Raw genomic sequence first — 16,541 nt, 5'->3', positions numbered from 1 at the left:
TTACATGAATGTTGCACGAATAAAAAGTTGGTCGTTGTCATGTTGTTTCCATGGCAGTAGTCTCAACCCATCCCTTGTACCAAATCCTGCCTGTAGAGATGCCATTAAGGGAAAACGAGTGGAGATTGAGGAGGGGACCCTACAAACCACTGCCAGTTCCACCTTTCCATCTCTTCCAACCACAACACCTTCCAGTCGCCGTAAACAAAGCTCCAAAAAAGGTGAACACGAGAGGGCGCCATGGTCCCAGCGATCTGGTGTTGCGTTCGACCAACAGGTCTGCTAATAAATAAATAAATAAATACATCAAACGAGTTGTTTATTAAACTACAAACCTGGTTCTCATTAGATTATACATTGTTTGTGCCATTGAGTTGAGCTATATTTTTCCCACAACGATAGCGTTTATAAACGGATCTGATACCCCAAGGTTCAAATCCAGGATGAGAAGTTCTTACAATTGAAAAGATATTCCACACCTGTTACAGCAAATACATTTTTTTCAAGCCTTTTGTGTTGATTTCCAGCCCTTTGTATCGGTATCGGTTCTTTTGGTTCATCTTGTATGGTCTTTCTCATTGTAATTCTCTACTTTTGTCAATTTGGCATCAACAATGTAAAGATAGACAGGAGGTACAATCCTGGACGGGTCGCCACTCTGACGCAGGATACTCCAATGAGTAATTTTTCCCGGTAAGCTGGTACTCATTTTGCCAACCTCAGAAGGATGCTCGGCTCAGTTAACCCACCTTTTGTTATTTATAGCACGACAGATGCTCAAACTCAGGACCTTAAGATCTTAAGCCAGACACCTTAACCGTTAAGCCACAACCAGGCTGCCATCTGTGAAATACATGTTCTTAATTCGGTGGAGACATGAACGTGAACTGAAGGTTTTATTTTACTTCCAATTTGTTTATAAAACATGATTAAATAATGCTGACAAAACCTCCGCATTAAACAAGCTTTCTGGACATGCTTACAAAACATGCTTGCAATATATTTCATTGGATGCTCACTAAACTTGCTTACAGAACACACTCACAAGGTCTGTTTAGAAAACAAGGTTGTGAAACAAGCTTATGAGTTGCGAAACAAGCTTATGAGATGTGCTTATTGTTGTTCTACCTGATTTTTATCACTCAACCTAACCGACTTGTTGTTCCTTCACCTGCTTATTCTTTGTACACACCGTTGTACACACCGTTCCGTTACGACCAACATTACACATGAACATACACACCGTCATGGACCAACATTACACATGAACATACACACCATCATGGACCAACATTAAACATGAAAATACACACCGTCATGGACCAACATTACACATGAATATACACACCGTCATGGACAAACATTACACATGAATATACACACCGTCATGGACAAACATTACACATGAATATACACACCGTCATGGACCAACATTACACATGAACATACACACAGTCATGGACCAACATTACACATGAACATACACACCGTCATGGACCAACATTACACATGAACATACACACCGTCATGGACCAACATTACACATGAACATACACACAGTCATGGACCAACATTACACATGAACATACACACCGTCATGGACCAACATAACACATGAATATACACACCGTCATGGACCAACATTACACATGAACATACACACCATCATGGACCCACAGTTCACCCAATGTAATTTTTGTCCATGACGGTGTGTATATTCATGTGTTATGTTGGTCCATGACGGTGTGTATGTTCATGTGTAAGTTGGTTCATGATGGTGTTATGAGGCAAAATGGATGTGTTCGATGCAGAACGTTATGTTGTTGTGATGAGCTCACTGGCCATATCATGGGAATATGATGACATTGTGCTGAAAGTTTTTTCCCTTCCATTTTACAAGCGCACAATTGTTTTCAACTCAAACTGGCCTGATATGAAATCGGTATCGTGACCTTACGTTTGTGAAAGTTTGGTAAAATGTAAGTTGTGACATATACATCTTCATGCATAGGAGGAGCGATCATGTATTTCATCGTCTGTGTATGGCAATAAATAGACAGAGAGAAAGTGAGTGAGAATGAAAGGGAATGTAAGATGGCAGGTGAAATCAGCCCTCATGCCATCCATCATATGACCTTATCCCTTCCACTCCACCCCTCCATCCATGTGTGTGGTTTTCCAGAAAGCAAGTTCCTGCCGGTCTTGATCCCCCAGCCACAACGCGACCAACCACCCGGCCGCCCAGCCATCCAAGCTGCCTCCCTGGCGGTGGCCCGTGCGGCCGCCCACCTACTTGGCCGGCCGCTGTTCCAGCATGTGGCAGCACTTAGAGATGGCAAGGCATGGCAAGGCACCGACGTCACCACGCACTTATATCAGGAAGTGTGTTTGATTGTTACACGAGTCAAGATCCCTGCTAATTTGGAATTCAGTCGGTCACCTCATCAGCACAGTCATTGTTCACTGTGACTGTTATTGAAGGTGCTTCAGAGAAGGTTTCCTACAGTACAATCGGCCCATGTTGCCACCGCATAAACTCTCAACAACTGGTTTGTGGTAACTGCTATAAATATTTAATGGGTGCTGAGGCTCATGGAACAACTGATTAATAAAGAACTGGAATATGTCACACTGGCAATGGGGAAAAGAATAAGCAGACATGTTGCCAACCATGCCGAGATTATGCCTGGTGTAGGCTTCATGGTTACGGTGGTGGGCTTGGGATCCCGGAATCCTGAGATCAAATTCCTTTCAGCTGTGGAATCAATACCAGGTGGGGTTAACTCGACCTGTCATCATCCTTCCTTGGTCGGGAAAATGAGTGCCAGTATGCTGGTGTCCTGTTTCGGAGTGGCGACCCGTCCATGATTGTGCCCAATAACCTCGTCGACTGCTTAGGCAGCACCAACGCTCTGCACAGAGTATGGTCCCAATGGATGGATGCAGAGATTGGCAAGACAAATCGGTGGGCAATGAGGTTCGAAATGAGATTATGGTGAGATTGAAGAGCAAAACTGAACAGAAGCTAGAAGATGTTTCTACAGATGGGTGAAATTGGGGGATAAAAGAGTGAATATGAGCAACAACCTTGATCACCATCATCATAATCGTCATCATCATCAACCTGTTCTCAGTACAGTGCAGATCGAAGGCCTCCCTTTCCTCACTTTGGGGGTGGTATCGACGTACACCGTGCTTGTCATGGGTTGGATATATGACGGCAAGTAATGAGTTGACAGTTGGTCAAGGCGTGTTTCACTAATATGGGATAAAGCAGAATGAATCGGAGAGAGAGAGAGAGAGAGAGAGAGAGAGAGAGAGAGAGAGAGAGAGAGAGAGAGAGAGAGAGAGAGAGAGAGAGAGAGAGAGAGAGAGAGAGAGAGAGAGAGAGAGAGAGAGAGAGAGAGAGAGAGAGAGAGAGAGAGAGAGAGAGAGAGAGAGAGAGAGAGAGAGAGAGAGAGAGAGAGAGAGAGAGAGAGAGAGAGAGAGAGAGAGAGAGAGAGAGAGAGAGAGAGAGAGAGAGAGAGAGAAAAAAAAAAAAAAAAAAAAAAAGCCAGAGCTGTGAATCCATTTGAGAGCCTGGAAAACAAAGAGCACAAAACTTGCGATGGTGAGAGTGGACCCAACATGCTTAAGACCTAACTGACACTCTGAAGTGTAGGCCAAGGATAGTTTTCTTTCTCACTTGTATGGATTTGAGAGTAGATGAGCAGGTGATGCAGATTCAAGCAATGATGTTATTTGGACCTCGTTTGCAGATGAGGCGTTACGTTAGTAACTGCATCTACTCATGTTATTAAAGCACCTGTCCATCCTTGGCTGTCTTCTCACTCCATCCAGGTCCTCACCCCAGCTTCCTGCCTGCCCTGCGTGGCAGTGACTGTGATGTGCTGTCGACCGAGCAAGCTGGGTCAGCTCCTCCTCCTGAAGGAAGTGCTCATGCTGACCATCCCAGGCATGGCTGTTACCAAGGTAAACTTGCCTCCTCTTATTCGTTGTTGTCTTTGGTAACTTTAGGGGAGATATTTCTAATTTCAATTTCGACGTGACTGTTCACTGTTCCACGTGACGCGTCCAAGCTTGGAATTGTCTTTGCATTGTTGGTAAAACTGTTCAATCTAATCAGGGAATTGCGCAATTATTTAGTTTTCCATTCCACCGATCTTGCTGATAAACCCTCATGATGTGGAAGCAACATGTTTGTGGTGATGCGTGTGAAATGTCGTGCATTTCGGGGGGTTGTGGGTGTATTGCCAGGGCTTGCAGATGATCTGGGAGGTCCAGAAGCAGATGGTCGTGATTTTAAACAGCATGACCAAGGGTGGGGTGAGTGACCAGCAGCTCACCACCTCGTGCTTTTGATTTCTAGTTTTAAAAGTTCCAGTTGTGCACCACGTACAGTAACCTCCTACACTTCCTCTTGATAATGAAGAAAACATTTCCTCGTTTACTGCACCCATGTGTAAACTTCCGAAGTAAATTCCCTTCATGGTAAAGACATTGTCGAACTACCTGGCAAGCACACACCTTCAGTGCTGCAAAGAGGTCAGGAGAGAAGGACTCAGGGGGCTCGGGCCTACCCCTTGGTCATAGTACAGAGAGCATAATGACCTGCTCCCACACTCCTTGTGCAGTGATTTCCCCCCAAGAAAGCATCTCTGCACACCCCCATTTTCCTCGCATCAAAAACAGCTTGAAGATCATCAGAATGGTTCATTGCCTTCCAAACGCCCCATGGCCGTGCAGGCTGAATGATTTAGGCCTCAGGATCCTTTTTTGAATCAAACTCTAAAGTAAACCCAAAGTAAACTTAAAGTAGACCTAAAGTAAACGTGATAAATCGGTTACATAAGGTTTTCTTCGACAACGGTGCCATTACGTAAGGCATAATTGCGTCACTTTTAATGTGACGTCACTTTGATCATGCTCTCCGGCCATTCCCCCCACCCCCCCGGACAGTTCCAAGGAGCTGCGGTGGAGTTGGCACCACCCACGGTCCCGGTCGATCGCCCGGAGCAAGCGATGGACCTGCTTCTGCAAGCCAGCAAGGCAACGGGATTCGTACCTGGAACCGACTTCCACATAGGCATTAACTGTGCCGCTCATGAAATCTACGATATTGTACGTTCAGTGCTTGCACCCCCACGCGGAACTGTTGGCCAAAGGGTAACCTCACTAAATCTGCCACCACCACATGGAACGGAAGTGGCCAGTTTGGCATTCCCATATTAGCATGTGATCTATGATGATGGGGGGTCTTGGGTTCAAATCCCACATATTGTGTCAAATTGTCCATTATTGGGTAGTCAATCTAGTCTACCCTTATTATCAGTATTTCCGTCGATATGTTTGTCTGTCTGTCTGTCTGTATGTATGTCTGTTCGATCCAGTGCTCCGTTAATACAATGGCCATTTCGATGAAACTTGGTTGGTAGGTTCATACCATGACCGAGTTGTGTGCAAATGAGAACCGTTGCTATGGACCCATCTGTTGCCTAGCAACAGACCTTTGAAATTTTCAAAAAAAATCTCAAACATTTATTTTTTCGAAAATCAAAAATCGGGCCACGAACGACTGTGGGCAGTACATTCAGCCATATTGTCAAAAATTTCCAGCCGGATCCAATGAAAACTGTCGGAGAAGATAGACTTTGAATGAACCCTGGTCGAAAACAATAAAAAAAACGAAGTTCATTATATCTCAGAGACTATGAGTCAGATATACATGAAACTGGTATGGTAGGTTCATGGTATGCCCTAGTTATGTGTGAGAAAGAACCGTTGCTATGGATGCTTTTGTTGGCTAGTAACGGCTGAGAAACGACTAAATTCGACTTGATCGACTACCCATGTCCACCTACCGGCTTGTCTGCATGTCTTTCAATTCATGGACACTTTGTCCAACACGTGATGTATGATACAAGCTCTACCATTAGCCGGTACAACTGCTATTTTTATTTAGTTGTGAAGTTTAAGAGAAGGGTTGGACCCGTAGTCATTGAAAACGACCTCCTGTGTCGAGGGAAGAGAAGTCGACCATAATGAGGGGCCGACGATTCAATAATGTCCACCGAGGCTAATAAGCTGGACTTCCTGAAGGTTCGGGTCCAGTGTCCACCCGTTGGAGTGGTCGCCCCTCGTAGTCCAAGATGCTTGTTCAGATGAACCATGTGAACCACCCTGTAGGAATAGTTTGTGGTGCAGAATCTGCAACACCACACAGACAATAATAACCACACTTGCACACGAGCAACCGATCTAAGAAGACCAGACCGCTTGATACCACACGGGTCTTCTGACTTTACGTCCATCCGAGGGATGGCACACACATCGATGCCTCGCCCTGCCTGCGAAACACAGGACGACAGTTTATAGCTGGTTCAACATTCGAACCCAGGCTGGACAGCTCGGAGGGGAGTTTGCATACCTCTGGGCTATCCTGCCAGCTCACCTCCTCACCCATCGACCACCACTGAACCAAAACTACCTGGAATCATACAAAGTGGTGCAAGTAAAGTAAATGGACTCGAGTACAAGGAGCGAAGATAGCCGATTTTGTACCACCCCAAACAGCAAGAACATTGAACAATAAAACTGACATCGATTACGATTACGTCACAGCGTAAAGCTACACACACACACATTCGGTGTAAAACTGAGCAGTGCTTGTCTCTTTATACAAATGCAGTTACCCAGGGATGCAATGGTGTGGGAGAGATTTGTACGTGCCTCGTGAGTACGGTGTATGATAGACTGTAACTATATCTTCGTGTGCAGCTGCTGGGACGCTACGAGGTGGTGGTCGGTGCACCACGAACCGCGGATGAAATGCCAGGGATGTACCTGGACCTTTTGACGCAGTACCCTGCACTGTCTGCTCTCATTGATCCACTACGCAGTCAGGTCAGAGCGCTGTTCCTCCATCATTCCGTCTGTTTAAAATGTGAATTTTAATAACGCCAAACCCTTTTACAAATATAGGATTTAAAAGGCTATTGATCAGGTCAGAAGGAAAGACGAGACGGGAATCGAACCTGAGCCTTTGAAAAAGGCACGCTCACCAACACAAGCTGTCTCATTGAAGGGATTTCGAATGGTGTACAGAGTAACAGACGTAAGGAGTCTCATTTTTAAGCGTCCATGCAGACGAGATGGCCAGTTAACGATCTTCAAAACGCCAGGATCGTACTCCATGATACAGCACCCCCCATCTGGCACTGCAATACATTCCCCCATCGGATCTCACGGCATGGAGGAGAGTGGAACTCGAGTAGAGATGTCGGTTGTCACCAACCACAATCCAAGGGTGCTGTCCTCAAGCCGTAGTTATAGGTGTCGTAGGTCCAGGTCTGACAGGTTGGCGCAGGAGGTGGTGTATTTGCTTTTGATCCGTCTCGTCTCTGTTTCCTTTCCTATCCGATTATAAACCGTCGAATTGGTGCTTCACAGACAGGGTGTTACACCACAAAAATGCCTTTTGACAGATGGACGTTGAGCCGGGTGTCCCTTGTGCTAGCATGAGTTGGTCGATGGTAAATAATGTGTTTCACAAAGAGTAGGCAAGTTATCACCGCCACCCTGAACAAATTACAAGTTCCTCCTTCAACTAGCTCTTGCAAAGTCTAACCCCAGAGTTGAGGCTCTGGCACCTTTTTTCACCCACTATGGAACCGTTAATTGGGACCCATTGCTGTGATAGGTAACGACGATGCCAATGACACCGTTAAAGTGCGGATCGGCCAACAATGACTCGATCTCCCCCAGCAATGGTATCGGTTAAAAGTTCAAATTATCCCGGACAAGAACTTGGGACACACAATGGTCATTTGGCCCTTCATGCCTGTGCTACCAAAATTATGATGATAATTAAATCCATACACGATACACCTTCATCATGGGCTGGTCGAGGAACGCACACTCGCCTTTAAACAGTCCAGCCTGAGTTTGAATCCTAACCCTGCTCTAAACTGTCATCCCGGTGATTCACAGGCAGGGTGACTCATCAATGTGTGTGCCGACCCTCCGATGTACGTAAAACTGGGCGTCCTGCCTGCTGGAATCAGTTGCTGGACGTTAAAGATCCCACGGTGTCCTTCGTGGAATGTAAGCGAGCTGTCGCCAGCACCCTGAACAAATTACAAATTTCAACCCTAACTACAGCTACGAAGGCAATGGCAAACCACCCAGTATAACCCTTATCATTAAACTGCTTTGGCAGCACCTATGCTCTACAGTACAACAGAATCAGTGCCCCTATTAGAATCATTATGGTATTTATGGCAGAACTGGATCCGGCTAAAAAAAAACTGCTGTCTGATTGATGCAATACCAGCAGCAGTTGCTATAACATGGAGCATAGTCTTTCAGATGATGTTAAAATTTTATACCCGAACCAAATTGATCTTCATGGATCAAGCTGAGAGCCGACTACCTAACTTCCTTTTCATCCTTCCTGGTCTATAACCGCCATTGACAGCTACATGAGGCTCCAATAGTGTCTCCAATGAGAGATCACATCAGATCAGATACTCCATTACAAAGTGCTCACTTGTACTTGTATAGGTACAGCTTTGCTGTATCTGTGATATACCTCGTAGTGACCACTACCCCTTCCCCCCCATCCCCCACTCCTCTCCCGTCTATTAAATGTATGTAAAGTTGTTTAGAAAAGTTTGACTCGAGCGAAGTCGATGGCGCGCCATTGCAAATTCCCACGCTTCCCACCTCAAGCCAAATTGAAAGATGGAAATAAGGTTCCACCAGGAAAGTCCCGATATCAAATTAGCGTGATGGACGGACGGACGAACAGGCAGACAGACAGACAGAGCTGATTACAATACCTCCTTCCCCCTATTATTTTTCAAAAAGTGTGGGGATAATAACCCCTTGTATGTTATTTATCATAACCCCACAACCTTCATATGTGGCACATATCTACCCGGGATCAGGACACCGAGGCTTGGATGCGTCTCGCTGAACAAGCCCCATCGTGCCTGTTGCTGGTGAAAGGTGCTGGCAATGATATAGTTCCTGGAAAAGAGCTTCCAGGTGACGGAGTGGTGTTGCCTCTTCAAGATCATGACACGCTGAGTTCGCTGTTAGAGGTCTCGCAGGCCCTGCAGGGTGAGGTTATACCCAACATCTCAAACCCATCCTTATTAAATGAGTAGCAAATACCACCTGTTGCTTCGCTGATGGGAATACATCAAGAGAGGGGGGAGCAAGGAGGGGTGGGAAGTGAGGAGAGGGGAGGGAGGGGGGGGGGGGGGAAGAAAAGGGAGGGAGAGCGAGGAATGGGGGGGGGGAGGGGAGAGCTACGCCTCACCACAAGTCGCTACACACTCCGGGAGGGAGGAGGTGCGAGGAGGAGGGTGGAAACTAGAGAAAGAGAGAGGGAGAGTGAGAGAGATGTGGGAGGAGAGTGCTGCACTTTATTAGGAGGGGACAGACAGACAGACAGACAGACAGAGAGAGGGGGAGAAACAGAAAGAAGAGGGGGAGGGGGGAGAAAAAGAAAGAGAAATGTGATGGGGGGGGGAGGGGAAGTTCGCTAAGAGAATGTTGCATCATCCTTTATGACCACACACATACACACACATATGTACACAAGCATATATCTATTTATTACAGGCACTTCCCTATTTATGTCATAGATGCCTTCCTGGAAAACATTGTTTCAATCGATATAATGTAAATCAAACTTTAAAATCCCGTTGACTTAATGTATTGAAGGGGAAATGCATTCTTGACAGAAAAAAAAATTGAGTGGAAATTTTTCAAAAAGTAAATTAATTAAAATATTATAACAATAAAATACTATGCATAGGGGTCTGGTCATCATCTTTTCTCCTATGGAGCACAAGGCTGTGAGTGGCATCATTGACTGAGGGTGTGGCAGTGCATCTGTAGGTTAGAGCGGGAATTTGAAATTTGGCGAGGATGCTGGGGATAGCTCCACTACCCTTCGCAAAAGACACTGCAAAGCGATCTTTAAATGTCCACCAACTAATTCTGGCAGATGTGACGCCCAGTTTAATGTCCATCTGAGGGACGGCACCCACATTGATTAATCACCTTGCTTGTGAAACATCGGGGTGACAAGTTTATAGCTGGGTTGAGATTCAAACCCAAGCTAGCCAGCTTAGTGTGTGTGCGCATACCTCTCTGCCTTCCTTCCATGGTGAGGGATGTGTGGTGTTGATAACACTGAACAACAAATTTCAAAAAATTTTTTTTACTGGAGATGTGTGAAGTGATTAAGACTAATTTGGGTACGCTGATTTCAAAAATCATAACCGTTTTGCTGTATCACGTCAGGATTTTCAGGAACAGAAATATTCCCATTGCCTAGAAGTCAGGATTTCAATGAAATTTACATATGTCTTTAACATGTCTATTTCGTACAATTGTTGTTAACTTGTGTTATATTTCTTTCTTTCAGATAAAGATGAGTAGGCGTTCCTGTACCAATCATCCTGACAACTTCTGTTATGTCTGTGGTCGGTATACCAAAAAAGATCAACAGCGAAGTATATCTACAGCAGTGAAAATGAAGGCCGCCTACTTTCACTACTTCGGGTGTAAGGTGGGGGACCAAGAACAGAGCTGGGCACCACACATCTGCTGCACAAGCTGTCACACAACCTTGACTCAGTGGTTGGTGGGCAAGCGCGCGAGCATGCCATTTGCGGTGCCCATGATATGGCGTGAGCCGCAGAATCATCATGATGATTGTTATTTCTGCTGCACAAGCATCGCCGGCTTCAACAAGAAGAATAAAGGTCACATCAAGTACGCTGACTGCGTCTCTGCTCGTAAACCTGTGCCTCATGATGACGAGAACCCCGTTCCAACACCTCCAGCTGATCAGAACATAGCTGTAAGCAGTGGTGAAGAGGATGGTGATGATGAACCTTTTGAACCCGACACTCAAGAATCACACCTTCTGAACCAGGGAGACTTAATGATCTTGTAAGAGATCATCGCTGTCAAAGGCGAAGGCAGAGCTGCTTGGATCAAGGCTGCAGCAGTGGAATCTACTTGAACCTAACACCAAGATATCCTTGTTCAGAGCACGTCACAGAGACATGGCTGAGTTCTTTGAGATGGAAGACACGATGACATTCTGCAGTGACATCAACGGTCTGTTGAAAGAACTTGGGTGTGATCACGATCCTGCAGACTGGCGCCTCTTCATCGACTCGGGGAAGAACAGCTTGAAGGCTGTTTTGCTCCACAATGGCAACGAGAAACCATCAGTCCCACTGACTCACGCGTTCGGCTTGACAGAGACCTATGAGACTATGCGGCAGCTGCTTGATTCCATCAAGTACAATGACTTCAACTGGCACATCTGCGGAGACTTGAAAGTGGTGGCGCTGTTGTTAGGGCTGCAGTCAGGCTACACGAAATACATGTGCTTCCTTTGTCTCTGGGATAGCAGAGACGACAAGAATCACTGGACGAAGAAAGATTGGGAAGAGCGAAAAGAGCATGTACCTGGTCGACACAACGTGAAGCATGTCGCCCTTGTCGACCCAGCCAAGGTTTTCCTTCCACCACTCCACATAAAGCTCGGCTTGATGAAAAGTTTTGTACGGGCAATGGATCTGAATGGGCGTGGGTTTTTTTCAAGGAAAAGTTTGGCAACACCTTGTCGGAGGCCAAGATCAAGGCTGGTGTCTTTGTTGGACCGCAAATCCGACAGATTAAGAAGGACGAAACTTTTCCGACAACTCTAAACCCCAAAGAGCTGGCAGCGTGGAGGAGCTTCAAAGCTGTGACGGACAACTTCTTGGGGAACGAGCGCGCGGACAACTATGAAGAAATAGTGCAGCAGCTGCTGGAGTCCTTCAGGAAACTTGGCTCCAGGATGTCCCTGAAAATCCATTTCCTACACCAGCACCTGAACTTCTTCCCTGACAACTTGGGAGCAGTCTCGGACAAGCACGGCGAGCGATTCCACCAAGAGATTTCACTCATGGAGACGAGTTACCAAGGGCGGCACAACCCGAACATGATGGGCGATTTCTGCTGGTTCCTGCATCGTGAAACTGACACAGAGCAGCACAAACGCAAAGCCAAATGCCTAAAGCATTTTTAATTACATTCTAGTGGAGTTTTTCTGTAATTTCTATAATTTTGAAGCATTCATGATGAAATAAATGAATAAATGAATTTTTGTAAATTTCATTGAAATCCTGACTTCTAGGCAATGGGAATATTTCTGTTACTGAAAATTCTGACGTGATACAGCAAAACGGTTATGATTTTTGAAATCAGCGTACCCAAATTAGTCTTAATCACTTCACACATCTCCAGTAAAAAAATTTTGTTGTTCAGTGTAATTAGTCATACAGAGGTTCAGGGTTGTCTTCCCCCTTCCTCCATGTCTGACAACTCCACGAGAGGAAATGCTTGCTTCTTGGTTCATCAACTCGAGGCCTTTCAACTTTCAGGAAGAAGCAAAAGAGAGTCTTCTGCACTGATTTCTTCGTTTTTCAGCAAGCATTGCTTTGTAGCCACTGAAAACATTTTCCAATTCTCTTGAACAGGCACTTCACTTGTCCCGTTGCTTTACTTGTTCTAATCCTCCCGTTATGTTAATCGTTCTTTTAATTCCATCTTTAATTTAATTTATTTTGCCTTTCTAACTCTGCGGATTTCCCCACGGAGGACCCAGTCGCAGCCACCACCCCCTCTGCTCATGCCGCAGGAGCCTTCCAAGCGATCCCACAGCCAAACTTGCCCTGCTGCTTAATTATTTTCATTCCACTCAATGAAGTTACACTTTGGGAAAATTCCTTTATCTTTTCTTCACTCAATATAATTGTCCGAACGTAGAAAAAGTTAAGTTTAATGCTTTGGCAATTTCACATTTTCTTGTGTACATATGGAGAAGTTGGGAAAGTAAATACACTTATTTATAAGAATCGCTAATTTCTTTAAATTTTCAGTTTTACTCCAGATTTTAACACTTATTTTGTCCATGTGATCTGATCCTCAAATCCAAAGAAAGATTTGATTATATTTTTTAATTTGATCACATGAGAGTAGATCGTGGAAAATTGGATCATACAATGCATAAAATCTCTCCAAGCTCCTAATTTGAAAACTATAGCACCGACAAAAACGATGTACACCAGGACCCCGACATTCGCAGGGGATACGTTCCAGGAAAACCCCGCGAATGTAGGGGCATTGTTTCAATGGGAAATAGGGGATAGGTTCTGGGGATTTCCTGACCTGCAAAAAATCCGCGAGTGTGGGGGAAAAATCCACGAGTGTTTTGTCATTATTACAATGGAGACGAGGGGGATAATGTTATCGGTTTGCGGTGGTTCCTGGTTCAAACGGGAAATATTGTAAATTTTAAAATGTTTACAACCACAAATGCACGATTACATTTTCACGAAAGATGTTTACAAATAAAAAAAATTACCCCCGTGTGGGGGTGACGGTCATCTCTATAATACCGCAAGTTCTCAATGTTCAGTTATGACCGAAGACTACTGCGCAGTTCCACTGCGCAGCTCGACTGTGCAGTTTGGTTAAAGATGACTCGGCATTTTGACGCACGCACACAAAATTATATTTTGAAAATAAATGCCGACGTTTACATTTCGGGTTTTGAAACTTTTGCACCTTCGGTGGAAAATGTAGAAATATAAAAGGCTAAAAATGTGTTTTATATTTATATTTCATTTCTCCTTCCTTCCTTCTTTTCGAATCGCATCGGCGTTTTTGGCCATCTTCCAGATCTCGTGACGATCAAATGGGAGGGAAATTCAAAAATCTGTCTGGTTAGATACAAGATAATATTTTTTACTATTGTTGTACAATTCCTGCCCGTCGGCGTGCGAACGACCGCGTCTAACCAATAGCGGTCGCTTCGCCCACCGAACGGACAATCCAGTCGTGACTTTCTGGAACAACGCCAGAAACCAGTCGCGGGTGGGTTTTTAATCCCACCACGGCCCAGTCCGTATTCTACCCACGCCAAATAGGGTCAATCGCCGAATATCGATATACCTAAGTACCCGCACGGGTAACCTACCGAGGGACCGTACCTCGGCTAAGGCCTGCTTGGACACGAACCGCTTAAACGGTCCGTTCCGTTCTGGGATAACCGAGCAGGTATTATCGCCAGACCTCACCGGACCCGATTCTATTTATCGGCTCTTTAAAAACCAACTATATTCCGAGTACAAGATGGGGTAGATCAATGAGGGAATGGACGCAACGAACAGGTTTACATTCACATAAGGACATTTATTATAATAAAGCACATATGCAATTAAACAAGGCAAAACACGTATGCAATTATACAAGCAACAAAAGCACGACAAAAGAACTACAACCGTCTACTTATTATGTACAGTCACTTGCACTTAACAGCAGTTCCTACTTATTAGATGGGCCCACGGACACACGTACGCACACACACACACACACACACCCAAGAAATGGTGGCAGAGGCCTTTAATAACGAGCTCCAGCTCGGAGGACAGGTGAGCTGAAACTCAGAACCTATATCGAACCTCTCCACCTCGTGTGGTCTTCAAGTTGTTCGGACCCGGGTTCCAGCGAGAGCCAGCTGGATCTAATCGCCGAGCCGCGATCCTTCCCGAGCTCCCGCGAATCCTACCGTGCTTCTCAACACGTGCTGGTGAGACGAGGAGCCGAACCTTCCCGTCGATGCGTCGCTTCCCCGAGGAACCACCTCCCGCACTTCTCAACACGTGCTGGTGAGACGAGGTGCCGAAGCTTCCCGTCGATGCGTCGCTTCCCTGAGGAACCACCTCCACGAAGAGGTCGATGAGTCACACCAAGCCGGGAACCAAAATGGAGAACAAAGAGCTCCACGAACCAAGAAGAAGCCACCACTCGCAGCTCGAGCCGAGCGACCGGCTTAACTTCCTTCCAAACAGGGCAGCTTGAAGCAAAAAGCTCTCCCGAGCCAAGCAGAAGCCGAAGCTCACGGAACCATCAAAGCAAAAAGCCTCCAAAAAGCCTCCTCCCGAGCCAGGCCTCAGCCGAAGCTCACTGAGCCAGCCGAAGCAAAAAGCTTCCGCAGGCCTCAACCCTAAGGCAAGCCAAGCAGGACCCGACGGTCTGCTGAACGAATCCCCTCACCTCCCTTCTCCAACTCTGCCCTTCCAACTCTGCCTACGAACAAAAGAAAAAGATCTCCTCTTGTCCTTCTCCCGCCCTTCCCCCGATCCTGGCGTGACTCATGCCCTCATGCTCCATCCCCCGCTCAGCCATGGGTGGGAGGGAGTTGTTGACATCATGAGTCACGGGACGGCAGGGTGGTTCTTGCTCTTCGCAGAAGAGGGGGAGGGATGTCTCCATTGTTCATTCCCTAACTATTAAATCGATCCGCAGCACATCTAATCGATTTCTGAACATTTAAACAATGAAAGGTGAGCTATCTGGAGAACAAGCACTCAGCGACATAGCTGACTAAAGGAACCTGTATGTTGTGTGCAATCGAATTCCAAATTCATAATACTACCCCCTCCCCTTTTTACAGACTCGTCCCGAGTCGTCAAATTTTCGTGTGACCAGCATGTCTAAGTTTTCCCCTAGTACATTTTACCTTCGGATCCCTGAGTGCGACATTTCTTTATATGTGTCCCAAAAATAAATAACCTAATGTGCTGCGTAACTAACTAAACAAACTCTCAGACTCATTCGGACAACTTAACTAAAATTGCCGGCGCTAAAACAAACATGCAGGTGGGGTTCCACGTCTTTACAATTTCCACTCAACTTATCCATTACTTAACCATGGCCCAGGACTTGTGATCTGTGAAAGGGGAGAAGGTAAAACTCGTTTCAAAGTCCATTGATGCAGGGGAATGGATGGAGATGGTCGCAAAACACAAATGAGCATGATGGATGCACGGGCTGCCTGCAGGGCAGTCCCTGCAAAACTGGATGGTCCTGGCGCACATGGTGATGGATGGACACAGGGGCAAACGCAAACAAGGGCTAGTAGGCATGGGGTCATGGCAGAGGCAGGCAAACGAGGCATGGCAAGGCAAGTCCGTGCAGAACAGGCGGCTGCAGCACAACAGGCCGGCAGGTGAAGCTGGCCGGCCTCTGGTGTGGTTCCAACAGGTCTGGAGGGAATGCGGTGGTGCCGGCCACTCTGAAGGCGGGCTCGGACCTAGCCTACTGTCTCCCCCCACTCTATCGCCTTTGCCTGTCTCTGTCCATACCCACTCCCTTAATTTGCCACAAAACACAACAAAATTTTGCCCCTCTTTATTTTCATTATTTTTATTTCCCTATTATAATTGTCTCCCTAACCCCCTTTATCGTCATTGTCCGGTTAGCCTATCATGTCCACCTAGCCTACTCCCAACCCCTATGTTCCCTCTCTGGAGGGGAATAGGGAGAGAGCGTCCTATCTCAAGGCTCAACAAAGCCTCAGAATGGCCTCCTCAGAGTTCAGCGATCTACCAAGGTGGGTCCAGCAGCCTTCAACGAGCGAAGGGATGGATGGTGTGAAGGGGTACATCTCCTAACTTCCC

At 46.1% G+C, this 16,541-nt stretch overlaps 1 protein-coding gene across 3 annotated transcripts in view; it reads left to right on the top strand.

Moving 5' to 3' along the window:
• Positions 1-16,541, top strand: part of ENO4 (enolase 4) — a 55,647-nt gene that overhangs the window by 21,950 nt on the left and 17,156 nt on the right. For 2 of the 3 annotated variants that reach the window (XM_085845163.1, XM_085845162.1), the window contains exons 4-10: positions 97-221; positions 2,183-2,340; positions 3,841-3,972; positions 4,258-4,326; positions 4,960-5,121; positions 6,778-6,903; positions 8,949-9,123. In XM_085845163.1, the coding sequence (XP_085701289.1) occupies positions 97-221; positions 2,183-2,340; positions 3,841-3,972; positions 4,258-4,326; positions 4,960-5,121; positions 6,778-6,903; positions 8,949-9,123 (947 nt within the window). The remainder of the gene's footprint in view (positions 1-96; positions 222-2,182; positions 2,341-3,840; positions 3,973-4,257; positions 4,327-4,959; positions 5,122-6,777; positions 6,904-8,948; positions 9,124-16,541) is intronic. The other variant, XM_085845164.1, reaches the window with a different exon arrangement.

The sequence above is a fragment of the Eptatretus burgeri genome, chromosome 11 (assembly GCF_056783735.1).
Source record: "Eptatretus burgeri isolate ZD-2024b chromosome 11, Ebu_testis_v1, whole genome shotgun sequence".
Classification (NCBI taxonomy): Eukaryota; Metazoa; Chordata; class Myxini; order Myxiniformes; family Myxinidae; genus Eptatretus; species Eptatretus burgeri.
The sequence above is the reverse complement of the archived record's forward strand: the minus strand, read 5'-3'. Positions and strand labels throughout refer to the sequence as shown.